General features: G+C 47.5%; 1 protein-coding gene across 1 annotated transcript; it reads left to right on the top strand.

Annotated features, from left to right (window-relative positions):
• Positions 1-233: 233 nt before the first annotated feature.
• On the top strand, positions 234-14,326 carry AP5M1 (adaptor related protein complex 5 subunit mu 1). The gene is made up of 8 exons (XM_081912906.1): positions 234-809; positions 4,669-5,317; positions 6,280-6,507; positions 8,330-8,469; positions 8,929-9,014; positions 12,001-12,116; positions 13,170-13,266; positions 14,192-14,326. The coding sequence occupies exons 1-8, from the start codon at positions 742-744 to the stop codon at positions 14,272-14,274; spliced, it is 1,467 nt and encodes a 488-aa protein (XP_081769032.1). The 5' UTR covers positions 234-741; the 3' UTR covers positions 14,275-14,326.
• Positions 14,327-26,185: the final 11,859 nt, after the last annotated feature.

Below are 26,185 nucleotides of genomic sequence, written 5' to 3'. Positions count from 1 at the left end.
GGGGGGCTTCTGAAAAGGGGGGTCTCCCACGGAGCGAAGTGGGGAGGGGGGTCTCCTTCTGGTAACAAGGGTAGGAAGGTGAGAATATATATATATTTATATTCCATATATATATATTGAAAGACGGTTGGGGAGTTTAAGACAGGGTTGGGGGGGAGGAATCTGCTCCAGGGGTCGGAAGACCCTCTAAATAGGGGAGCTCTAAATAGGGGACCCCTGGTTCTGGTTTCTGCAAGAACAGAAAAAGGGAGAGAGAGATCTGGTTCCTTGTGTCTGCTTTTTTTCCTGATTGCAAGGGTGCAATTAGGGTGCATGCTCCCCATTGCAAGGGGATAGTGGGGTTGGGGGTCCTTAGCCTGGAACTGGTAGGGGGTCTCCGCTTTTGGAGCATTGCCTTTGCTGATTTGCAAAGCTAGGGCGTTGTTTGGGGCGCCTGCGACTTTTTGAAGGCCTGCTTCCCCGGGGAAGCGAATCTTCGGAGGGTGGTTGTTGTTTTTTAAGTAGATTTGGGGTTGGGGCTCGGTTGGTGAGAGGGGTGCCCTAACCTGTGGGCCAAATTCTGGTTGAGGAACAGGGGAGCCACTGCTCATCCAGGGAAGAAGCTAGCAGTGGCTCTGGGGTTGAGGAGCTGGGCGGTTCCGGATCCGAAATTTCCCTTGGCACCCGAATGATGCCTGCAAGAAGAAATTCCTAGGCCGTCACGGACGTGGTCATCCTTTGCGATCCGTTAAGCCGCCCGCAATGGCCTTGAGAGGACTCTGGCTCATCGGCCACGAACAAGGGTCCTGTGGCACCGTGCTGTTTTCCAGGTAATATGCTGTAGTGAACCTACGTAAGAACTGGTCAGTATGTTCCTTTCACCACCCGGTGGCTGTTTCCCTGCCCTCTCTCGGCCATTGTGAAGCAGAACGGCCTCTTGTGAGTTGAGCCATCACATAAGGAGCATCTCTGTAAGTGATGGGTCATATCTCGATGACAGAATGCTGTGCTTTGCATTCAGAAGTTTCCAGGTTCAACCCTGGGCATCTGCAGTCAAAATAGATTGGGCAGACTTGATGAGAAAGACCCTCCTCCGCCTGAAACTTTGAAAAGCTGCTGCCAATCAGAGTAGAAACTTTGAAAAGCTGTTGCCAGTCAGAGTAGACAGCATTGGGCTGGATGGGCGAATAGTCTGAACTGGTGCAAAACAACCTCTGTGGTTGCTGTTCCTGCATAGCCGTTCTCCCTGGGATTGCCAGCTTGAGATAAAGACTGAGGGTGATCTCCCTTAGAGGAACCAGCCCACCAATGACATTGTGATTTACTGTGATTTTTGTTTCCTAGCACGAGAGCCAAGGCATCTGAAAACAAAGGGCATATTTACACTACGTTCCCTCTCCCCAAAGATTCCAGGCAATTGTAGTTTGGAGCATCTGCATGGGATAGCGCTCCAACAAACCCGAGCTACAATTACCAAGATCCTTTTCGAAAGTCATGGCAGTTAAAATTCTATAGTTTCTTGGGGAAAGACAATACTGGGCAATAAGGCAGCTTCCTTTATTCTTCCTATACAGTAAGCCTGCAACCCACGCACAGGTTGCTTTTTGGGGACTGTGCCTAAAGCCAAAATTGCATATAGTCAAAAGACATTGGGTGCAATGGTTGGTAGCATTGCCAGAGACTTTTTTTCCTGGACATCCACCCTCTTTTTATTATTTGCACGTAAAGGTGAATGTGCATACATTGCGGGCGCACTGTATTGATAGTGGCTCCTCTGTGTGACGGTTACACAGTACAGTAATATTGTATTTTGGGTGGTGAGGTACATTGGTGGGGGCCTCAGGAGGCAATTATTTATCATCACCAATGTTTTTGTTCCAGGTCTATGTTTGGGAGTTTGCGTTGTGCAAGCATGAAAGGAATAGCCAGGGGATTCCTAGCTCTCTAGTACAGCATTGTCTTCCTGAACAGGACCAAGAATGTGGTTGTCACCAGTTCAAGGCTGCAATCACAAAACCCTAGTGGCAACTTGCTCTTTGTGTTTGTGTCTCAGCTGCTCCAAAGGCCAGTGTAATTGACTATGAGCTCTGCCTCCTCTCCAGCTTCATGGCTGGAAAAAAGAGATTGGAGCTCATGGAGCTTAGCAGAAAACAGTGGAACACTCTCAGTTGCAAGCAGAATCATGGACCCCTTCCCCGTTTTTCTGGAGTGGCTATTTGGAATAGCCACACTCCAAACAATGCATAAAACAGGTTGGTGATGTGTTCCTCCATATTGCAGAGAAAGACCTCAGAAACCACATCATGTCCTAAACAATGCCTCCAATATTATACCATTTTCCTCCTGTTTCCCCACGGGGACCAAATTCTTGGCAACCTTGGATGGGCTACTTGCCCTGGGTCCTGCATTTAAAGGTAAAGGTTAGGTACCCCTGCCCGTACGGGCCAGTCTTGACAGACTGGGGTTGTGCGCCCATCTCACTCAAGAGGCCAGGGGCCAGCGCTGTCCGGAGACACTTCCGGGTCACGTGGCCAGCGTGACAAAGCTGCATCTGGCGAGCCAGAGCCGCACACGGAAACGCCGTTTACCTTCCCGCTGGTAAGCGGTCCCTATTTATCTACTTGCACCCGGAGGTGCTTTCGAACTGCTAGGTTGGCAGGCGCTGGGACCGAGCAGCGGGAGTGCACCCCGCTGCAGGGATTCGAACCGCCGACCTTTCGATCGGCAAGTCCTAGGCGCTGAGGCTTTAACCCACAGCGCCACCTGCATTTACATAGGAACAAATGCCTTAGTCTGAGTCAGACCAAATGCCTTAGTCTGAGTCACATAGCTCAATATTGTCTACACTGTTTAGCAGCAGCTGTCTAGGGTTTCAGCCATGCTTTTGCATGGTGGAGGAGTGGTGAGCGCCTCTCCAATCACTATGCATGTGACATTCCATAAAATATGTATGTGGCACATGGATGTGCAGTCATGCAGGTACAGTGGTACCTCTGGATACAAATGGGATCCGTTCCAGAGCCCAGTTCGCATCCTGAAGCGAACGCAATCCACGTCTGCGCGGGTCACAATTTGCCGCATGTGCATGACGTCATTTCAACCATTGCGCATGCGCGAGCGGTGAAACCCGGAAGTAACGCATTCCGTTACTTCCGGATCGCCATGGAGCGCAACTCGGAAACGCTCAACTTGAAGCAACTTCAACCCGAGGTATGACTGTACCTAATTTTGCTTCCTCAGAAAGGAGGGGAAGAGTTTGCCTGGAGTGCCAATGTTATGGATGTGGGGAGAAGAAGGGTCTATCCCAGTATACAAAATCGTGATGAGCATGTGAACATTGCACGCACTTTCACTCGCAGTTCTCTGTTACTTTCGCATGAGCATTGGGAGAGTTAAAAAGAGAAAAATAAAGAGCATATGCCAGTTCTGTAAAATCTCTACACAAACTGTGCTTGTGATTGTTGAGGTTCAGCAGTAATTGTAGTCTGCATTGTAGACTCAGGAATACTTCAGCCATCCTTCAGCCAAAATGGGAATTAGAGACAACAAATAAAAACCTTCCACCATGCCAGGTTCAAACACCGATTCCACATAATGCCAATTATCCCCTTTTGTTCATTCCTACTGTACTTTAAAGTGACACTGTCAACTTGATATTTGGAATTAAATTAATTTTGATGGGGGGAAATTGAGCTTCTGACAGTGGCGTCTTTTAAAAATAATTACTGTACAACGTAGTAGTTAAATCCAATTGTTTAATATATAAAAAAAAGGTTTTTCTGTTCTCCTGTGGATATTACAAGGGTTTGATATTTCTTTTACTCCTCTGAATAAGAGGAGAATTAACTATGGAGCTGTAGTTAATAAAGGAAGATACAGAAGCAGTTGACAATCAGTTGACGAATCAGAGCCTACAAACAGCAGAAAAGGTTTCTCAAATTTAGGGGGCTGGAAAAGGACAGGAGCACAGAAACAAATGAATCGTCTGTCTTATTGGTAATAGAACTGTAAACAGGCAGAGCTCTAGGTTTACCAAAGTATTGGGTCACAATTCAAGCCTCGGAGTGCTTGCAAAGCCTCATTCCCCTGGGTATAGATAATATCTTGTGTGAAGTGGAACTTCAGATGAAGGCCTTTGTGTACAATGGCCTGATTCATGCTGTGATTTCTCCTCAGAAAAGGATTGTGCCAAAACAGCCATTGTGGGGATAGGTGTCTTCATGGAGCCTCCACCTCGCTTGTGACTTGTAAAAACAGCTTGGTGAACCAAAACCTTAGGAGTTGGGTCAGTTTGGTGCCATGCAGCTAAGACCAATTTGGAGCATGCAACAACAATTTTATTATTTGTACCCCACCCATCTGACTAGGTTGCCACAGCCACTCTGGCTGGCTTTCAGCAGATAAAGAAACACAATAAATCATCAAACATTAAAAACCTCCATATACAGGGCTGCCTTCAGATGTCTTCTAAAAGTCGTATAGTTATTTATCTCTTTGGCATCTGCTGGGAGGGCATTCCACAGGGAGGGTGCCACCACCGAGAAGGCCCTCTGCCTGGTTCCATATAACTTCACGTTTCACAGTGGGGGAACTGCCAGAGGCCTTCGGAGCTGGGCCTCAGGGTTTGGCTGAATGTCTCAAGCAACATAATGTTAACTTTCCTGCAACCTGTGTGCTTCCACATTGCAGGCGTTACCCCACGGTTGAAAAGCGAGCAATATGCCTCAACAGAGCAAGTTATGTGGCCGTGCCTGAAGACGGCCCTTTCCTTAAAGCGCTGCTTTTCGAACTGAGGCTGGCCGATGAAGATCAGAGCTTCATAGAGCGTAGGGACGGCTGCTCCAGAATCAACAAGACTTCGGTCTATGCCCTTCAGACCGAAAGCGGCGAACTTTGGCCTGTGGTGGCCTTCCAGAAGAGCGGGTTGGTTTACGTCGGCCTCCCATTGGTAGAGCAGCCCTTGGCACCACGCCCACCTCTCATCAGCATCAGTGGGGTCTCTCAGGCTTTTGCGGTCTTGTCGGGGCTGCTGGCTTTCATGAACTCCAGCCAGAAGAGCAAAGCAGAGAGGACTTCCAAAATTGGCCAGCTCCCAGGCTTGCTTATGCAGAGCTGTCCTCTTGGCACCCCGCTGGATATGAACTTGAACGGCTCGTCGTTGGAAAACAATCACATTGCTCCAAGTAGCCACCCTCAGAAACCACCAGCTTGGAGAACCAGCACGTACAAGGGAAAGTCTCAAGTTAATGTCTGCATTACTGAAAAAGTCAAGTCTGTGCAGTATGACAAAAGGGATGTGTCAGACATGTGGCAGGTTTATGGAACTGTAACTTGCAAGGTGAGACACTTTCTGGTGCAAATCTCTCTAACCTATTTGACACATGAATGCACCTGGGAAAGCAAAAATTCAGCTCATTTTTATCTTGGCATATGGGGAAGCTGAACCTAATATTTTTAATGCTTCAGCATGCCGCAGAGGAAATGCTTCTTTTTTTAGATTTGTGAACTATACCAAACTGAAAATCCCGCTTTACAGATATGCTCTTGCGTATCTGCCTCCTAGTTTTGCTAGCTGAATAAAGAGTTAAAAGATGCCACTGCTAATTTCGATATCATTTTTCAGTGTTTAGATTTCATCCTGCGGCGCTTGCATTATTCATCCTCATAATAGCCCTGCAAGCTGAGAGACACTGTCTCAGTTCAGACATTGTAGGTTGTACTTGTAATAAATTACAATAGTAAGAATAGTAATGAAAGTGATAATACAATTCTAGTTAAAGTCAGCAACATCTGGAAGGTCGGAGGTTCCTCTTAAAGGGTAAAGAGACCCCTGACCATTAGGTCCAGTCGTGACCGACTCTGAGGTTGCGGCGCTCATCTCGCTTTATTGGCCGAGGGAGCCGGCATACAGTTTCCGAGTCATGTGATCAGCATGACTAAGCCGCTTCTGGCGAACCAGAGCAGCGCACTTTAACACCATTTACCTTCCCACCAGAGCAGTACCTATTTACCTACTTGCACTTTGACGTGCTTTCAAACTGCAAGGTTGGCAGGAGCAGGGACCGAGCAACAGGAGCTCACCCCATCGCAGGGATTCGAACCGCCGACCTTCTGATCAGCAAGTCCTAGGCTCTGGTTTAACCCACAGCGCCACCCGCATCCCCGCTATTATAGCTATTAACTATTTAAAGGGAAGCCTTTCTAAGAGGTTGTGAAGTGGGCCGTTCTCTAAGGAGGTCTCTTCCGTTCTCATGGATAACTAGGGATGCTTTGAAGACTTCTCTTTTTTTGTCTTTGAAGTGCGACATCGAAGGCACTGCTCCCAACGTGACCATCAGCTTGAACCTCCCTGCCAACGGCTCTCCTCTCCAGGATATTTTGGCCCACCCTTGCGTTACGTCCCTCGACTCCGCCGTTCTGACTTCCAGCAGCGTTGACGTAATGGACGACTCCGCGTTCAGCGGGCCTTACAAATTCCCTTTAATACCTCCTGCGGACCCCTTCGACCTGTGCTTTTATACTTCCCAGGTAAGGCTGCACGATTTGCAATGTTAATCCGGCAGCGGGGTCAGGCACTTGCCAGAGTCGGTACCCCAGCAAGATCCCCTGGCCTTCCTCCTCCTCGCTCTTCTCCCACCCTCTGGCCTGGTGAGGATGACCAAGTGAGCAGCAACAGCAGTGAGGATAAGAAGCAGCTTGCACCACTGGTGATGAAGTGGTGGGGATCGGGACCTGATCTGGAGAAGTAAGGGGGGGGAGAGGGAGGAGGGTGGCCCTCTGTCATGGATGCTTTAGCTGTAATTTCTAGTTTGGGCATTGAATTACAAGAGGATCTGTCCTGGAGTGTCAACACAAGGGGGCTTGTGAAGAAGGCGCAGCAGAGACTGTACTTTTTGAGAATTCTAAGGAAAAACCATCTTCCGCAGAAACTGCTGCTTGCCTTCTATCACTGTGCCATTGAGAGCGTGCTCACTTATGGCTTATGTGTGTGGTACGGAAGCTGTACTACCCAGGCCAGGATGGGGTTGTGCAGAGTTGTTAAGGCAGCAGAGAGCATTGTTGGCTGCCCACTCTCCCCCTTAGAGCAGATTTATGCCACAAGGTGCCAGAGGAAGGCACTGGACATAGTAAAAGATCCATCACATCCTGGTCACTGTCTCTTCGAGCTCCTGCCGTCGGGACGGAGATACAGGACGATGAAGACAAGAACGAGCCGTCTCAAGAACAGCTTCTTCTCCAGAGCGATCTCGGGCCTGAATGGGAAGCCTGGACTCTGAAAGTCATCTAATCTTCCTTGCTGTATTATACTATATTGTTTTAATTAGTGTTTCTATAGTTGTTTTGATTTTGTGTGGAGTGCCCTACCTGGGTGGATGGAGCAGCCAAGTAATTTCATGGTCCCCGAGAGGGGGCAATGACAATAAAGATATTATTATTATTATTACATTACAAGGGGTGAACTGGGTGACGCTTGGGATCCTTTGCAAGTCTAAGATTCTATGAGCAGGAAAGAATCTGGGCTGGCACACTTACCAGATTTATGATGGCTGCAGAAGCAAGAGACCTGCCTGCCTGATCAGTTATTCATTGAAAAATACTTATCATATGTGCCCGTCTTGGCCTGGGTTATTTATTTACAGCATGGCACCACGTAATGTGGAGTTTAAGGGTTAAAAGCAACACTTTTAAGCTGGGCGCTGTCAGACTGACACAGCACAGGTGCAATATCATCAAATTATCAGTCCCGGTTAATAATCTTGCGCCCCTTTCCCAGACCAACTGTGGTTTCCGGAATGTTTTTAAATGCAGCCGCACGTACAGAGATTTACATCTATGGAAGGCAAAGTTACAATCACACCTTCCTGTATAATAACATGGCCTCCCTTAACAAAGCCTGGTCTCTTCTCATCTTTGTCTCTCTGAAAGGAATCTGCAAGTTAGCAATGGCCCTCCATCTCATTACATGCTTTGAGTGTGGCATTGGGCAAGTTTTTGGCCTCCATCCTAGAAATATTTCCAGCACCCTGCTGATCGGTGGTTTAGAGAATCTAGCTTGCAAATGAGTTGTTAATTCCTGTTTTCCATCAGAATTAAGGACTTTCTGCCTAATTATCTTACTGTTTAGCAATCAGAGAGTTTATATCTGACATCTGGACGCTGTCAACCCATTTTAATTTTATTTATTTTACTTTATTCTAGAATTTGCACTCTATCATGCCTCCAAAGAGGCCTCTGGACAACTTGAAAACCCGCAACCATAAAAAAGCCTACAACCATCAATTGATAAAACGCATAAGAATGGTTTTAAAATATGAATATAAGGAATTCAACTCTCTCTCCTCCCGCTCAGGTGCCTGTTCCACCAATTTTGGGGTTTTATCAGCTAAAAGAGGAAGAATCACAGTGGAAGTTCACCGTTCACCTGAAGCTTCATGAAAGTGTGAAAAACGCTTTTGAGTACTGTGAGGCCCGTATTCCCTTTCTCAACAGGTGAGAATCATGCAATTGTCCTCTTTTTTCTGGGAGTGGGATTTTCAAGAACCAACATGTTTCCCTCCTTGGGTGCAGGTAAAAGTTGTCGCTGGAACGAGGTTTGAAATAGAGCATAGGACAGATCATATCTAGCCCAATGTTGGGGAACCACTGACCTTCCAGATGTTGCTCAGTGCTGCTCATCACAATGGACAATGAGTAAGGACTGGACCAGCAGTTCACCTTTTACCAATATGATGGAAATGGGAGAGGTGTCTCCACTCGCCCTACAGCTGGAACAATTTATAACGGAGGAGTGACGAAGGCTACTGCTTACATCGTCTCCTGGTGCAAATGTTTAATTTGCACCAAATTCACCTTGTACAAAAACTGTGTATTGTTACCGATCATTTAATGAAGGCGTTCCAGGTAAGCCCCAGGTTGCTGTAACGGGGTTTGTTCTTCTGTTGGCGACAGGGGACCCATTACACACCTGGAATACAAAGTTAGCTACGGCCAGCTGGAGGTGGTGAAAGAGAAAAGCTTGCTGGTTTGGGTCATAGGTAAGATAAAACCTATCTCCCCCCCTTTCCTACTGAAGGATGGCTGCTTACTGAACTTGTTTGAAAAGGCATCACAGCCACCTTGCTGGCTGCTCCATCCACTCTTGGGCCCTGGGAAGATCAGCCAAGTCCTCATTAAAGCCTTTTCCCTCCCGGTGGGCTTTGCCAACCAGGACTTCTTTTACTTCTCTAGCATAGAGTTGGTGGCCAAGAGTGTGAGCTCTGAACTCAGGCCAGGCATGCTCTCATCTCAGGCAAAAACTCACAGCGTCTGCGCATGCGCAGGTTGCGATTCGGCGCTTCTGCGCATGCACAAAGAGTGATTTAGCGCTTCTGCGCATGCACAGCTGCTTAAACCTGGAAGTAACCCATTCCGGTACTTACGGGTTTTGGCGGTCCGTAAGGGACGCGGGTGGCGCTGTGGGTAAAAGCCTCAGCGCCTAGGGCTTGCCGATTGAAAGGTCGGCGGTTCGAATCCCCACGGCGGGGTGCGCTCCCGTTGCTCGGTCCCAGCGCCTGCCAACCTAGCAGTTCGAAAGCACCCTCGGGTGCAAGTAGATAAATAGGGAGCGCTTTCTAGCGGGAAGGTAAACGGCGTTTCCGTGTGCAGCTCTGGCTCGCCAGAGCAGCGATGTCACGCTGGCCACGTGACCCGGAAGTGTCTGCGGACAGCGCTGGCCCCTGGCCTCTTAAGTGAGATGGGCGCACAACCCCAGAGTCTGGCAAGACTGGCCCGTACGGGCAGGGGTACCTTTACCTTTAACCCAAAAAAACACAACCTAAAGCGTCTGTAACCCGAGGTATGATGATAATAATAATAATAACAAACCATTATTGTCACTACACCACTTGTGTGCAGTGAAATTAAACGAGCCCCCCCCTCCCCACCACATATACACTCAGTCTTGTTCCCGCTCTGTGTGCTTGTCGGAAGTCAATTACACCACTGTTTTTTTCCATTCAGCAGCCCAACAGCCCACGGATAAAAACTGTTCTTTAACCTGTTGGTGTGGCTGACTATACTTCTGTATCTCCTGCCCGAAGGTAGGAGATTAAAGAAGTGCTGGCCAGGGTGTGAGTCGTCCCTAAGAATTTCCCTCGCTCTCCTGAGGCAGCGGTCTCCCGCGATGTCATCTAGCGAACTCCGAGGACAGCCCGTGATGTCATGTGCAGCCAGCGACTCCTTGAATAGACTTGAGCAAAAAATTCTCAGCACTCGGTCTGATTTATTTCACAGGCCTATTGTAGTTCCCATTTACTCTGATTCCCATGAAAAGAGCTGGATTGTACTTTATTGGCATCACTTTGTGAAGAAGTTCCCAAGCTGCATTTGTCAGATACGGGACACTTAATTCTTGGAACTGCTTATTCTGATAATTGGGTTAGCCAAAATTTAAAACCTTGGCTCAGCCTCGGAAAATCTTAAATGGCACCTGAGGATATTTTCCTCTTGGTTGTCAAATTCCCTCTATGCCCTGCAGTCCCTTCCTAGGTTGCCTTTAGGCAAACCACAAACAATTCTATCCGCCTCAGTCCTTCTTGCCTCCATCTGCAGTATGGGGATAAAAAATACTGACCTAAATTATGAAGCTTGCTGTAAGGGGGACTGAAATAAACCTTAACAATGTGAAGCCCCTGGAATATTCCAATGTCAGGTATTCCAATGTATTTATTTCAACAATTTGTATACCACTTACACACAGTTGTCTCAGAGTAGCGTACTGGTGAGCCAATACAATAAGACAAAAATGTGTTAAAATCAGAATTCATTTAAAATGCCTGTCAATTTTTTAATTTATTTTTTAAAGTAAGTTTTGAAGGTGCCACATTTGTAAGAACTCAGTCATTTAGTGCTGCGGTGCCTAAACTTTGGAACTCCCTGCCTGGTGAGACCTTCCCCATGCTCTTTTCAGCACCTGCTAAAAACATTATTAGAAACAAGCTTGGAAAGTTGAGGAAATTTTAATCTATGTCAGTATTTTAATTTTTGTACATTTTAAAGTATGGCTGCACATTTTTCTTGGTTTTATTGTTTTCTCTTTTTGAAACCACTTTAATGTTGTGTGTGTGTGTGTGTGGTTCTTTTTTACAATCAAGCAGTGTATAAATTTTACGAAATAAAATAAATAAACAGGGAGGGGGTTCCGTCTGACCTCAGCTGGAAGGGAGTTCCACAGAGCTCCTGCTGGTTATGAGCTGTGCATTCAAGCCATGGGGAACCACTAAAATTTCCCTACTCCTAAAATTTCTCCTCTTCCTCCTCCTCCTCCTCCTCCTCCTCCTCCTCCTCCTCCTCCTCCTCCTCCTCCTCCTTCACAGCATTGGGGCAGTATTTGCCTGTAAACTGGATTTAGGTCCAAAGCAGAGGTGCAGGTGTGGCCAGATCCATGTGTTTAAACCAGACAGGAAGTGGGGAGGGTGACTGATTTAAAGATCAATAGGCGGGCTTCTTTCGGCCTTCGCTCAGGACAGTTCTCTCAAGTTACGAGTGTTCCCTTTAGGAGCTGGTTCTCATGGGCTCCAAATCTTGGGCTTCACCCCCCCCCCTTTCTTAGAAGTCGTAAAGGTAAAGGGACCCCTGATCATTAAGTCCAGTCGTGGCCGACTCTGGGGTTGCGGTGCTCATCTCGTTTCATTGGCCGAGGGAGCCAGCGTACAGCTTCTGGGTCAGGTGGCCAGCATGACTAAGCCGCTTCTGGTGAACCAGAGCAACGCATGGAAACGCCGTTTTTCCTCCCACCGGAGCAGTGCCTATTTATCTACTTGCACTTTGACATGCTTTCGAACTGCTAGGTTGGCAGGAGCAGGGACCGAGCAACGGGAGCTCACCCCGTCGCGGGGATTCAAACCTCCAACCTTCTGATTGGCAAGCCCTAGGCTCTGTGGTTTAACCCTCCACCAGCGCCACCCGCGTCCCTTCTTAGAAGTCTTACATAAATGCTATTGCTATTGTTACAACTCTGAAACCTTTCTTTTTCCTTTAAAGGACAAAAATTCCCCAAGTCATTGGAAATATCCCTTTCTGGGACTGTCGCTTTTGGCGCCTTGAATCAGGAGCAGCAGATTGACCCTGTGTGTACTGGAAACACCACTTACATCAAAGTAAGTCGTCAGCTTCAAGAGAAGCTGGGTCTTAATTGTGCAGTTGTGTGTCATCGTCGCCCCCTCCCCCCCAAAAATGGATGGACTTGGGCACTGTTTTCATCAAGAAACTTTGTAAGGGCCTTCAACCTGGATAAGGGTGGATGTTAGGAAACAGGAGGGACATGGTCATTTTCCGTTCCTGTCATCGAATTCTACTCACCTATGCACAGGAATACCGAAACAGTTCAAGGGGTGTGAGAGCCTTCACTAGCTGTAGGAAGTAACCTCCTTGTGCAAAGATTAAGTAAAGGTCAAGTGACCCCTGACCGTTGGGTCCAGTCGCGACCGACTCTGGGGTTGCGCGCTCATCTCGCTTTATTGGCCGAGGGAGCCGGCGTATAGCTTCCAGGTCATGTGGCCAGCAGGACTAAGCCGCTTCTGGCGAACCAGAGCAGCACACGGAAACGCCGTTTACCTTCCCGCCGGAGCGGTCCCTATTTATCTACTTGCACTTTGACGTGCTTTCGAACTGCTAGGTTGGCAGGAGCAGGGACCAAGCAACGGGAGCTCACCCCGTTGCGGGGATTCGAACCGCCGTCCTTCTGATCGGCAAATCCTAGGCTCTGTGGTTTACCCCACAGCGCCACCTGCGTCCCCGTGCAAAGATTAGATACACCATATTTTCCCGTGTATTCGACGAGGTTTTTTGACTCAAAAATCATGTCAAAAAACTAGGGTCGTCCAATACACGGATAGCGGCATTGGGGGCGGGGGAGAAGCGATGCACCAGCCAGCCGGTTGGAAGCGCAACTTTCTCCGATGTCGCTGTGCGCGGGAAATGATCTAAGGAGTGTTTCCTGCCCGCAACTGCGTGGGGGGAGAAGCTCAACAACTTTGGACCATCTCCTCTCATTTTCTTAAAATTGAGTCCCCCAAAATAGGGGGGGTTTTATACATGGGGGCGTCGTATAGACAGAAAAATACGGTATATTCTACCTAGTCGATGGGGACAGGGAGGTGTTTGAGCAGAGGATCTGTACATCTTACTGTTTTCTGCTTTGCTGCGCTTAGCTTTATTTTAGAATCCTGGATTTCACGCTGACCGGATGTTACACAGACCCGCATTCCATCCAGGTCTTTTCCTCAGGAAAACCAAAGATCAGTACAGGTGAGCGGGGTCACATCTGCCGCTGGTTTTACGTTAAAACAGAAGGACACCTTTAGCAAGGTGTATATAGGTGAACTTGCCTCGGAGCCTCCATTTCAAAATTACCTTCTGCAAAATTTATCATTATTGTTAGTAATTAAATTTCTACACCACCCATTGTGCGATGATCACAGTGCAGTTTGCCATATAAAATACAAAAAATGCAACAGAAACAATAACACACACACAGTTTAAAAGGCAATAGATTTAATTAGCCAAAAGCCTGGGAGAAAAGGAAGGTTTTTGCCCATCGCTTAAAGATATATAATGAAGGCGCCAGGCGAACCTCCCTGGGGAGAGCATTCCACAAGCAGGGAGCCACTGCAGAGAAGGCCCCGTTCTTGTGTTTCCACTTTCCAGACCTCTTGAGGAGGGGCCACACGAAGAAGGGCCTCGGATGTTGATTGCAGGGTCTGGGTCAGTTCATATAGGGAGAGGCAGTCTTTAGGTATTGTGGTCCTGAGCCATTTAAGGCTTTATAGGACAAAGCCAGCACTTTGAATTGGGCACCTGCCACCCATCTGGTCTAGGGAACTGCCCACTAACAGAGCCGCAGTCTTACCTGGATTGAACTTCAGTTTGTTGGTTCTCATCCAGGCCATTACCAAGGAAAGACACCGGTGCAGCGCTTCCACAGCAGATGTAAAGGAGAAATAGAGCTGTGTGCCATCAGCATATTGCTGCCAAAATGCTCCAAAATGGAGCTTTCAATTATATGATTTATTTATTATGTCTAGTATAAACATGTTTTTTTAAATTATGAAATTACAATCTCAAATGTATTTTAATCATTTGTGCTTTTGTGTGTTTTGAGATACTGTATAGTAGCTTATTTCTCTCTCTCTCTCTCTCTCCGTGTGTGTGTGTGTGTTTATTTTAATTTCAGCTCGAGAATTGCTTTCTTCAGATTACTACATCTGGAATTCCAAAGCCCCGGCACCTGTAGTGTATAGAACTTTACTTTTCTAATTTCCCCTCAATTTTGTACTTGAAATGGGAAAAAAGTACTGAAATGTTTTAACTGATCCGTTCATTATTTAAGACCGTGTTTGGGGGGGGGGACAACAAACATCCTTATTTCGCTTAAGCGTTGTTTATTGTTTTGTGAGCCCACGCGCCCCTTCCGTATTTAGCTGTAGCCAGTGACATTGTAGGCTTTCTTTCACCACCAACACATCCTCAATGGTCTGCAACTGGTCCTCCTGCCTTTCTAGAAATCTAGATATAGGAATGCTATGGAGTAGGATCTTTATTGGGGGGGGGGCAAGCTCTTGTAGGTGCTGTGGACCTTAGTGTAATAGCCTCTTTAACCTCCTGTTGAGCACAACCACCTCTCCTCTTTGGCCAAGCCCATTTGTAAAGCAACCTGTATGAAGTAATACTTTTTTTAAAGTAACTCCGTGCATGTGCAGAGTGCCTTTCACTCACCACTGAGCAGCTGCAGTCTGGCGCTGTACCACTGGAATTCTAAGAGCTGGCCTTCCTCCCAGGGCTATTCATCCATTGGGAAAGGCAGAGCAAAGTCTTTGATTCACGGCTCAATTCGTGCTTCTTGAAATGGATCTTTAAATCTACAAGCCTAAAGGTAAAACTACAAGCCTATTACATTAGCCGGTGCAAGTTGGCAAGGGGTGAAATCCTTTTCCAAAGGGCACAGTGCGGCTTCCAGCATAAAAACACAAAATGCATAACATAATGAGAAACAGTTCTCTCCCCCCCCCCCCCATTTAAAAAGCCATAGATTGTCAGATTCTGCTGCAAAACATTCTGGTCACCTTTAACAGCTTCCAAGCTCCTTTTCCATATACAGTGGACGCTCGGGTTGCGAACACAATCCGTGTGGGATGCAGGTTGTGATTCGGCGTGTCTGCGCACCCGCAAAGCGCAATTTAGCACTTCTGCGCATGTGAGACCACCAATACCTGGAAGTAACCCGTTTCTGTACTTCTGGGTTTCGGCAGTCCGCAACCCAAAAAAACGCAACCTGAAGCACCTATAACCCAAGGTCTGACTGTAAACCCAGCAAGCAGAAGAACAAACTATTCCAAAGTTAGTGGAACAGAGAAGTCACAAAAGCTGCATGCTAATTCTGCATTAAAAAAAAATATTCACTGGTATCTTCAGGAATACAGGAAACGGTTTCAGCAGGCTGTTGGGATAAATGGCAAAATTGCGAAAGGTGGGGGGAAACTTTGGGACCCTGGAGAGTAGCACAAAAGGAGAGACAAACAGCACCTTTCATCACCAAGCACAATGGCCTGACTTTTGTTTAACTGTGTTGCTGTGTGATAAATAAGATCAGTGATTGTGTATGGGGAGAAGTTTCAAAAACTATAATTTGAAAAACTGCTCAGGTTGAGATACCAATCTGACGGCTGGTTCAGCATCATAAAGAGGAGATTGATTAGCGCAAGCCATGATGCTCAGCCAAAAAAAAGACTGCCTGGCAAAACTTCTGAAAGGACAGCCAGGGTGTGCTGAAATTAAAACCCCCTGTTTCTCAAAGATACCATCTAGGAGATACCACCTGTATGCAGACATTAGTTTGCTTCTTGGTAGTTAGAATATGTGTGTATAACACTGCGTACGCACATGAGGACAGAAGAGCCTGGCCTCACTGCCTTCTGGGGGAGAGAGTTCTGTGAAGAAGGACTTTCTCTTATCTGTCCCGAGAAATCCATCATTCAACTCCATCGGATGTCCCTAGTGTTACGAGAGAGGGAGAAAAACCTGACCCACTTTCTCCACATACAGTGGAACCAAGTTTTTGAACGTATTCCATTCCGGAAGACCGTTCGATGTTCAAAAACTAAGGATCAATGAGGTGGCTGCAAAGTCGGGGGGGGGGGAGAAAAACGTACCTCCAAAGCTGCTTGACTTCTGAGGCGCATTTGAAAACGGAAGTACCGTATTTTTTGCACCATAACACTCACTTTTTTCCTCCTAGAAAGTAAGGGGAAATGTCTGTGCGTGTTATGGAGCGAATGCCCTCGGGTGGTGGGGGAGATCTGCAGCAGTCGTGAGCAGAGGATCCATGGTTCCCCTTCCTTCCCTCCTCCGTGCTCACAAAGCATGGAGCCACATGGATCCTCAGGATTTTTGCATTGGGCTACTCCAAACTCACTGTCAGATCACGTCTGTGGCCACAGCATGAACCACAAAAATCATATATCCACTATTTCGTTTAGAATATTTTTTTTCTTGTTTTCCTCCTCTAAAAACTATGTGTGTGTTATGGTCTGGTGCGTGTTATAGAGCGAAAAATACGGTAATTACTTCCGGTTTTCCAGCATTCGGGTTCTGAATTGTTTGGCTTCCGAGACGCTCGAAAACCAAAGTTCCACTTTCCATGGTGCAGATCACTTGCTAAATGGCTCCTGGACTGGGCCACTGCAGGTGGCTGAGGTATCATTCTGTTCCAGGTGCTGCCATAGGAACACCAGAAGCTGCCTTCTACTGAGTCAAACCCTTCGTCCACCTAGCGCAATATTGCCTGCGCTGGCTGGCAGTGGCTATCCCAGATGCAAGGCAGCCCTACCCAGAGACTGAACCTTGGACCTTCTGCAAGCCAAGCAGGTGCCCGGCCACCAAGCTGCAAATCCTCCCCGTCTCTTGGCTCCGATGCCCTTCCTCGGCTTTGCCGCTCTGGCTTCGAAAGCGATTGGCCAAAGTAACGCAGAGCCGAAAGAAGTCTGGGAATGAGCAGCCGATTCCCCGGGAGAAGGAATCAGGGGTGCACAGGAGGAAGAAGGAGACTCCCCGCCGGTCGGCGCCAAGCAGACTGAGACGCCTGTTGGGAGGGGAAAGTCCATTGCTCTCTGCGGTAAACTCTCCTCCCGTCGCAGGACAAAAGCAGCACCCCTGTGTGCATTCCAAGGAGATCAGCTGGACATCCCAGCGCTGCTTTTGATTCTGTCTAGAAACCTATCTTTTCAAGATAATTTCTTTCACAAAACAAAAAAAGTAAGGGGGGAGTTGGGGAAGACAAAAGTCTGTTTCCCATTTGGTAGGTGACCTGTTTAATGTTTTCTCTGTGTCTGGGAACTCCATAGTGTAATTAGGGACCTTTGAACTCCCCAACTAATCCGGAGCTATTTTGTATTCCTGACTCATCTTGAAGGCTGGACCTTTCTTTTCTTCCGAGTCTGCTGCCACAATTAAAGAAGAAACAGCTGCATTTCAAAGAGATTCCAATTCCAGAAGCTAAATCGTGATTGACACGTTCTTATTCTAAGCTATAAGAAACTCGTAAGAGTCCTTTCTTGGGTTAAAACTTCAATCATTTTCTAAAAAATTATCTCAATATGGATTTTATTCATTTTCTTTGATAGCCATTCTTTGCACAGATACACACACACACACTGCAGTGTTGGTGGCGAATATGAACTGCTAGCATAGGGGAGCCTGAGCCATCTTCTAGAGACAGCAATGGGCAAATTCCGTTTAGTGTCAAAAATTACGATTAGGGAATCAGACACCTGCCACATAGCCTAGCATGGTTCCAGACAGCCAAAAGATGAAGGAAGTGGGACGTTCTTGAAGTCGGACACCAACGGCGAAGGCCTGTCATCAACCCAGCAGTGAAAGCCGCCAATCGGAATTCACATTTTTACCAGTTTAGGAATGTATAGTCTCTTATTCCAGTTTAGCATAACTTCTTTCGCTTCCTTAACCCAAGGAGCAGTAGTTTTGCAAAAATGCAAATTATTAGTCATTAATCCCCCCCCCCCCAAAAAAAATCTCTGAATGTCTGCTTTGAAATGGCTAGCAAAATACATAAGGTTTTGAGATAATGCTGGCAGCCGTTTTCTGGAACTGGAAGCAGCACAGGTGGCCAAACTGAACAGTTGGAAGTAAGGAATTGTGGAAATAGCCAGGCTCCTTAAATGGATGCTCTGGGTTTACTAAAAAAACAACCTTTTACAGAATGTGCAGCCAGAATCCAAATGCATAAAATTCACTTGAGTTCAATTTCCAGATTTGTTTTGGGCAATGCAGATGCTTATTTAAGATTTGGGGGGTAGCTGTCCACATGCTGCTGTTCTGCTTTCGGCTTCCAGTGTCTCAAAAGGAGCTTGCCAAAGGGAGAAAGTTAACAAAATCCTATACAAAATAAACTGAAATGATGAGAGAGTACAGTGGTACCTCGGGTTAAGTACTGAATTCGTTCCGGAGGTCCGTACTTAACCTGAAACTGTTCTTAACCTGAAGCACCACTTTAGCTAAGGGGGCCTCCAGCTGCCGCCGCGCCACCAGAACACGATTTCTGTTCTCATTCTGAAGCAAAGTTCTTAACCTGAAGCACTATTTCTGGCTTAGCGGAGTCTGTAACCGGAAGCGTATGTAACCCGAGGTACCACTGCGCTCGCCTTCAGCAGGACTTACTGTGTAGATGTGTATAGAACTGCACCGTTCGCTTTTAATTTTAGTATCGCATTTATATCCCACCCTCCCTGCAAAGAGCATACATGGTTCTCCCCTGCCGCTCTGCCGTACCCTCACAACAACCCTGCGAGGTTGGCTAGGCTGAGAGATAGTGACAGGCCCAAGGTCACCCAGTGAGCTTCATGGCTGAGTAGAAATCTGAACCCTGGTATCTCCCAGGTCTTATTCCAGCACTCTAACCACTGTACCACACTAGGTCTATAATTACAATTTCTTTTGTACAGTCTCGCCTGCATTGGGTTTCTCTGAGTTGCTTCTGCAGTAAACTCATCAATGTCGAGACCCAGCAAAGTTCCACTTCACCGTTTGGCTGCAGGTCATGTCTGACTGCTTCGCAATGTCTGTGAGAAGCAGCGATAGGGAACATTTTTAGGCCCGCAGGCCGGATTCTGATCAGGATCAGCCTTGCAAGCCAAAGTTTTATCATTGGGCACCTGTCAATCACCGGCCATCACAATGAGATCAAGTGTAGCTAGAAGATTCTTGTGTTGGTTGCAGAATTTTGCAGAATCCCCTAAAAGGGGGTGGGGCGGTTCCCTCCTTTGAAAAGGATCAGAAATAGAATTTCTAGGTATTCTGTCATTGTTATATCAATGATGAGTACATTTGTTCACTGCTTTTTACAAAGCATCTCTAAGCGACTTACAGATTTTTTTAAAAAAATGCAGAATGCACTTTACATTTACAATCCGAAACACTTATCTAATACGTTGGGGAGGGGACCCGATAAAAAAAATAAGAATGCCTTTCTATGGCCGATTTTTTATTATCTCCCCCAGACACATTTGGAACAATGAAACCTATGAGAATGGAAAGATGACAAAGAAGCCAGGATGCTACCCTTACCCTGATTCAGACCATTGTTCCATCTAGCTCAGTATTCACTACACTGACTGGCAGCAGCACTTCTAGCCCTACCTGGAGATTCTCGGTTTGCACCTGGGATGTTTGCATGCTGGGCAGATGCCCAACCACCCAACCACAGCTTTCCCCTTGAAGGAAGCTACTTTATCCTAAGGCCAATTACCGTATTTTTCGCTCTATAGGACGCACCGGACCATAGGAGGGGGAGAACAGAGGGAAAAAATTCTCCCCCTCTCTGCGCAGCACCCCTTCAGCGAAGCAGTAGGAGGAACAGAGCCCCTCCATTTCTCCTCCCGCTTCGCTGAAGGGGCACTGCGCAGAGAGGGAGAACTGTGCAGTGCCTCTCCAGCGAAGTGAAGCCTGGAGAGCAAGAGGGATCGGTGTGCACTGACTCCTCTCGCTCTCCAGGCTTCAGGAGGCTATCCGCAAGCCTTCGGAGCGCAGCAGGAACTCCTGCTGTGCTCCGAAGGCTTGCGGATAGCTGCCTGAAGCCCCCGGAGCCCAGCCTTTGAAGCCTCCGCAGAGCAGGGGAGTGCCTTCACCCCGCTGCCCTGCGGAGGCTTTGCACAGCCATCCCCAAGCTAGAACAGCGAGACAGAGTGCTGCGCAGCGCTCCGTCTCCCTGTTCTGGCTTTGGGCTTAGCCGCGCAGCCTGCATTCGCTCTATAGGACGCACACACATTTCGCCTTAATTTTTGGAGGGGGAAAAGTGCGTCCTATAGAGCGAAAAATACGGTAATCCACCAAGCTCAGTCTACACTGACTGGCAGAGACTCTCCAGGAGGAGTCCAGACAGGGGGCATTCCCAGCCCTACCAGGAGAAGCCAAGGGGTCAACAAATTTCTAGAAAGTCTTCGGGAAACCCCAATATCTATGGGCAGCAACCATGAACTGTTACCATTTAATGCACATACTGGACTAGACTTGCTAGTTTCAGAAGCTTTTGGCCTCTTCATACCTTCCAGATGTAAATATTTACAACGAGAAGAAATCCTGCGGCACCTTAAATGCAAAGCCCTTTATTCTGGGGTAAGCTCTCATGGACTACAGTCCACTTTTGTTGTCGTTTAGTCGTGTCCGACTTCATGACCCCACGGACCAGAGCACGCCAGGCACTCCTGTCTTCCACTGCCTCCCGCAGTTTGGTCAAACTCATGTTCATAGCTTCGAGAACACTGTCCCACCATCTCGTCCTCTGTCGTCCCCTTCTCCTTGTGCCCTCCATCTTTCCCAACATCAGGGTCTTTTCCAGGGAGTCTTCTATTCTCATGAGGCGGCCAAAGTCTTGGAGCCTCAGCTTCACGATCTGTCCTTCCAGTGAGCACTCAGGGCTGATTTCCTTCAGAATGGAGAGGTTTGATCTTCTTGCAGTCCATGGGACTCCCCAGAGTCTCCTCCAGCACCAGAATTCAAAAGCATCAATTCTTTGGCGATCAGCCTTCTTTATGGTCCAGCTCTCACTTCCATGCATCACTACTGGGAAAACCATAGCTTTAACAATACAGTCCACTACATACCCTCTTTAAGCCTCCTCACCAACACCCCGTAGCTAAGGAGTGAAATAAATCAATGCCCAGGATCACATAAGCAGGATCTTGCTCACCCTTCGCAGTGAGTAAGTCCTATGGTTCTCAGTGGGGCTCACTTCAGAGTAGGCACACATAGGATTGCACTGGGTTGAATTATGATCTGGGCAAATCTGCCCCTCCCAAGCCCAGGATAACCTTGGGTGGGCAGAACAGGGTGCATCGAGATTGTGGAGTTTGGAGCCCTACCATGGGTGTGTACAGACAGACAGATGATTAATAAATCTTGATTTCAAATTTAAGAACTGGTTGGTCATATATTCATAGAATTGTAGAGTTGAAAGAGACCCCAACCCCCCCCCCCAAAATAGCAAGTCGTCCAGTTCTTGGTAGGGCTGCCCTCCACTGTGTTAAGATTGGATGATCGGCCTAAGCAGAGGTTGGGTGGCCATTTGTCATGTATGATCTAGGCAGTTATCTTTCCACAAGGGCCAACATTGATGCTGAAATCCATCATCACCTGAGCTCTGCGAGTACAGCTTTCTCCTGTCTGAAGTGCAGAGGACCGGGACATTCACAGCGAAACCAAAATGCTTGTTTACAAAGCTATGGTACTACCAACCTTACTACATGCTTGTGAAACATGGACCACTTATAAACACCATCTCCAACTCCTCGAAAGATTCCATCATTGGTATCTCTGAAAAATTTTACACATCACTTGGGAAGACAGGCGAACTAATGCCAGTATACTGGAAGAAGCAAAGATCACCAGTGTTGAAGCAATGGTTCTTCAACATTAACTTCGTTGGACTGGTCATGTTGTGCGGGTGCCTAGTGATTGTCTTCCAAAGCAACTACTCTATTCCAAACTTAAAAATGGAAAGCGTCATGCTGGTGGTCGACAAAGGAGGTTTAAAGACTCTCTCAAGGCAAATCTTTAAAAATGTAGTATAAACACTGAGAACTGGGAAACACTGGCCTGCGAGCGGTCCAGTTGGAGAACAGCCTTTACCAAAGGTGTAATGGGCTTTGAAGACACTCAAACTCAGGACGCAAGGGAGAAACTTGTTAAGAGGAAGGCATGCTTGGCAAACCCTCACTGTGATCAACTCCCACCCGGAAACCGATGTCCCCACTGTGGAAGGACGTGTGGATCCAGAACTGGCCTCCACAGTCACCTATGGACTCATTGTTAAAACCTTTATGGAAGACAATCTTACTCGGCTATGAGGGATCGCAAAAGAAGAAGAGTTTCCTGAACTGCAGGGGGATGGACAGAATGAAGAAGAAGAAGAGGATTTTGGATTTGATATCCCGCCTTTCACTCCCTTTAAGGAGTCTCAAAGCGGCTAACATTCTCCTTTCCCTTCCTCCCCCACAACAAACACTCTGTGAGGTGAGTGGGGCTGAGAGACTTCAGAGAAGTGTGACTGGCCCAAGGTCACCCAGCAGCTGCATGTGGAGGAGCGGGGAAGCGAACGTGGTTCACCAGATTATGAGACTACCGCTCTTAACCACTACACCACACTGGTGTCAGCGGCAAACCGCTAAGAACAGTGCATGTGTGACATTGCATGCATGCACTGTACGTAGCGACACCGCACATGCGCTGTATAGCGGTTTGCCGCCAGCGCCGCTCCAACACCTTACAGATACTGCTGGGATCCTCTGCTCGCGGCTGCAGCCGCGAATGGAAGATCATCCATTCGTGGCTGTAGGGCCACGGAGGGATCCCAGCACCGTCCGTACATCTCTAGAGCAGTGCTAGTGGCAAACTGCTACAGCACATGTGCGGCGTCACTACATACGGCGCATGCATCATACATAGCGACATCGCACATGCACCCTACGTAGCAACGCCCGCCCTGGGTGTCACGACGCCTTCCTTCACCCCTGGCTCTACCCCCTGAATAACCTTTCCCAATAGGAGTTTAAATAGCTGCCTCATACCAGGCCAAACCTCATTTGACTCAGTGTTGCCTTCTCTGACTGGCAGCTGCTCTCCCGTGTTGCAGGCAGGGGATATTCTTGAACATCAGAAGAGGCTGCTGGATCAGGCCAATGGCCCATCTAGTCCAGCATCCTTGTTAAGGGACATCATCAATAAGGGACAGCAGTGGGAAACGGCACTGGGATAAGGGAGTGTCCCGCCAAATAAGGGACGGTTGACAGCCATGGACTGGACCAGGGAATTTCTGCATTCGAATGTTGTTCTGCCGCTGAACTACGGCCCTAGATAACGTATCCCTACACGTCCATGAAGTTCAGTGGGAGAACTCAACGCAGGCACTCTCTTTCTCTCAGCCTAAACCACGTCATTCGCTTGCTGCAAGGATAAAACAGAGGGCAAGGGAAAGACGGAGAGCCTTAGCCAGGGGTCAGCAAACTTTTTCAGCAGGGGGCCAGTCCACTGTCCCTCAGAGCTTGTGGGGGGCCGGACTATATTTTGGGGGGGAAATAAAATGAATGAATTCCTATGCCCCACAAATAACCCAGAGATGCATTTTAAATGAAAGGACACATTCTACTCATGTAAAAGCACACTGATTCACAGATTGTCTGCATGCTGGATTTAGAAGGCGATTGGGCCGGATCCGTCCCCCGGGCCTTAGTTTGCCTTCCCATGGCCTTAGCTAATCTTTTAGGGAAGGGGAATTCCTGCATCTGGTTCTGGGCACCACAGCTGAAGGAGGACACTGGCAAGCTGGAAGGTGTGCAGAGGTGGTTGATCTGGAAACCAAGCCTGATGAGGAACAGTTGAAGGAGCTGGGTATTTTTTAGCCTGGTAAAGAGGAGACCAAGAGGAGATACAATGGCCGTCTTCAAAGATCACATGGAAGATGGAGCATGCTTGTTTTCTCCTGCTCTGGAGGGTAAGACTCGAACCCATGGGTCCAAGAAAGGAGATTCTGGCTCAACATCAGGAAGAAGTTTATGACAGAGCTGTTCGGCAGTGGAACAGACTCCCATGGGAGGTTGTGGGCTCTCCTTCCTCGGAGGTTTTTAACCAGAGGTTGGGTGGCCATCTCTTCCTGATTCCTGATTTTTCTCTGGCATTATAAGGGATTTGTACCAAGAAAGAAAAGGAAGGAAGGAAGGAAGGAAGGAAGGAAGGAAGGAAGGAAGGGGGGAATAAAAAAATAAGAGATTTGTACTTTGTGTTGCTGAATTTTAGTAGTATTTATGTATTACACCTGAAAGTGAGGTTCTTCAGTTCACCACCCAGAGAAATATCATAAATAAATAAGTAATATTGATTAACGAATGGAAGGATGCAGTTTGAATTTTCTGCCTCTGGCACCAAAACAAAGGTCTAGCACAGTTTAGTACACTTCACACTTCTTATACCCTACGTGCTGATGACTGAGAATCATTTGCCAAAAACAGCAACTGATAAAACAAAGTTTTTGCATGAAGTGATTTCCCCACCCCATGGCCCTATCTCACTATCACAGTGTGATGTAGCAGCAAAAAAAGCTAATGTTATTCTAGGCTGCATCAATAGAAGTACAGTGGTACTTCGGGGTTAAGAACTTAATTCGTTCCAGAGGTCCGTTCTTAACCTGAAACTGTTTTTAACCTGAAGTACCACTTTAGCTAATGGGGCCTCCCGCTACCGCCACGCCACCGCTGTGCGATTTCTGTTCTCATTCTGAAGCAAAGTTCTTAACCCGAGGTACTATTTCCGGGTTAGCGGAGTCTGTAACCTGAAGCATCTGTAACCTGAAGCGTTTGTAACCCGAGGAAACACTATTAGGGTACAGTCATACCTCGGGTTACAGACGCTTCAGGTTGCGTTTTTTTGGGTTATGGACCGCCAAAACCCAGAAGTACGGGTTACTTCCGGGTTTCGGCAGTTGAGCATGTGCAGAAGCACTAAATCGCAAGCCGCGCGTCCACTGTACTTTTATAGCTCTGTTTAGAGTAGGTAATGTCTTGAAGTGAGAGCTGGATCATAAAGAAGGCTGATTGCCGAAGAATGGATGCTTTTGAATTCTGGTGCTGGAGGAGACTCTTGAGAGTCCCATGGACTGCAAGAAGATCAAACCTCTCCATTCTGAAGGAAATCAGCCCTGAGTGCCCACTGGAAGGACAGATCCTGAAGCTGAGGCTCCAAGACTTTGGCCACCTCATGAGAAGAGAAGACACCCTGGAAAAGACCCTGATGCTGGGAAAGATGGAGGGCACAAGGAGAAGGGGACGACAGAGGACGAGATGGTTGGACAGTGTTCTCGAAGCTACCAGCATGAGTTTGACCAAACTGCGGGAGGCAGTGGAAGACAGGAGTGCCTGGCGTGTTCTGGTCCATGGGGTCACGAAGAGTCGGACACGACTAAATGACTAAACAACAACAATTAAACATTAAAAGCTTCCCTAAACAGGGCTGCCTTCAGATGTCTTCTAAAAGTCTGGTAGTTGTTTTTCTCTTTGACATCTGGTAGGAGGGCGTTCCACAGGGCGGGTGCCACCACCGAGAAGGCACTCTGCCTGGTTCCCTGTAACCTGGCTTTTTGTAGTGAGGGAACCACCAGAAGGCCCTCGGCGCTGGACCTCAGTGTCCGGGCAGAACGATGGAGGTGGAGACGCTCCTTCAGGTATACTGGACCAAGTAGGTAATGTCTTGTTAATATAAATGTTTTAAGTTTTTTTATATTAATCCAGCATATTTTCTTTTGATTGTTGAATGATTCTGTGTACATTGCGACAGCCTTTGGCTATGTGTAGTAAAACTGGCTCTGACTGACTGACCAGATGACCCCTGAGGTAAATTCCAACTCTACATTTCTGTGCTTCTATGAAAATATAGCTTACAGATAGGCCAGTCAGACTTGAAATAGAACGCTGCAGTGCAGGGTGTCCCTGTTCACTTTCCCAGTTAGTCACTCAAGCCCTGTTCCACAATACTGTTGGGATATTTCCGTTCCACCTTAAGAGGCAGCAGGCTGTGTGAGTCAGAGTCTGCGTATTTCCTGTTCACAGGATGTTTGTGTTTGCTATTGCTTTTGTTTCTCTCTCTGTGCCTGAACACGCTAGCAGGCGGT

The sequence above is a fragment of the Podarcis melisellensis genome (genome assembly GCF_964234715.1).
Source record: "Podarcis melisellensis genome assembly, chromosome: 1".
Lineage (NCBI taxonomy): Eukaryota > Metazoa > Chordata > Lepidosauria > Squamata > Lacertidae > Podarcis > Podarcis melisellensis.
This window is presented reverse-complemented; position numbering and strand designations above follow the sequence as displayed.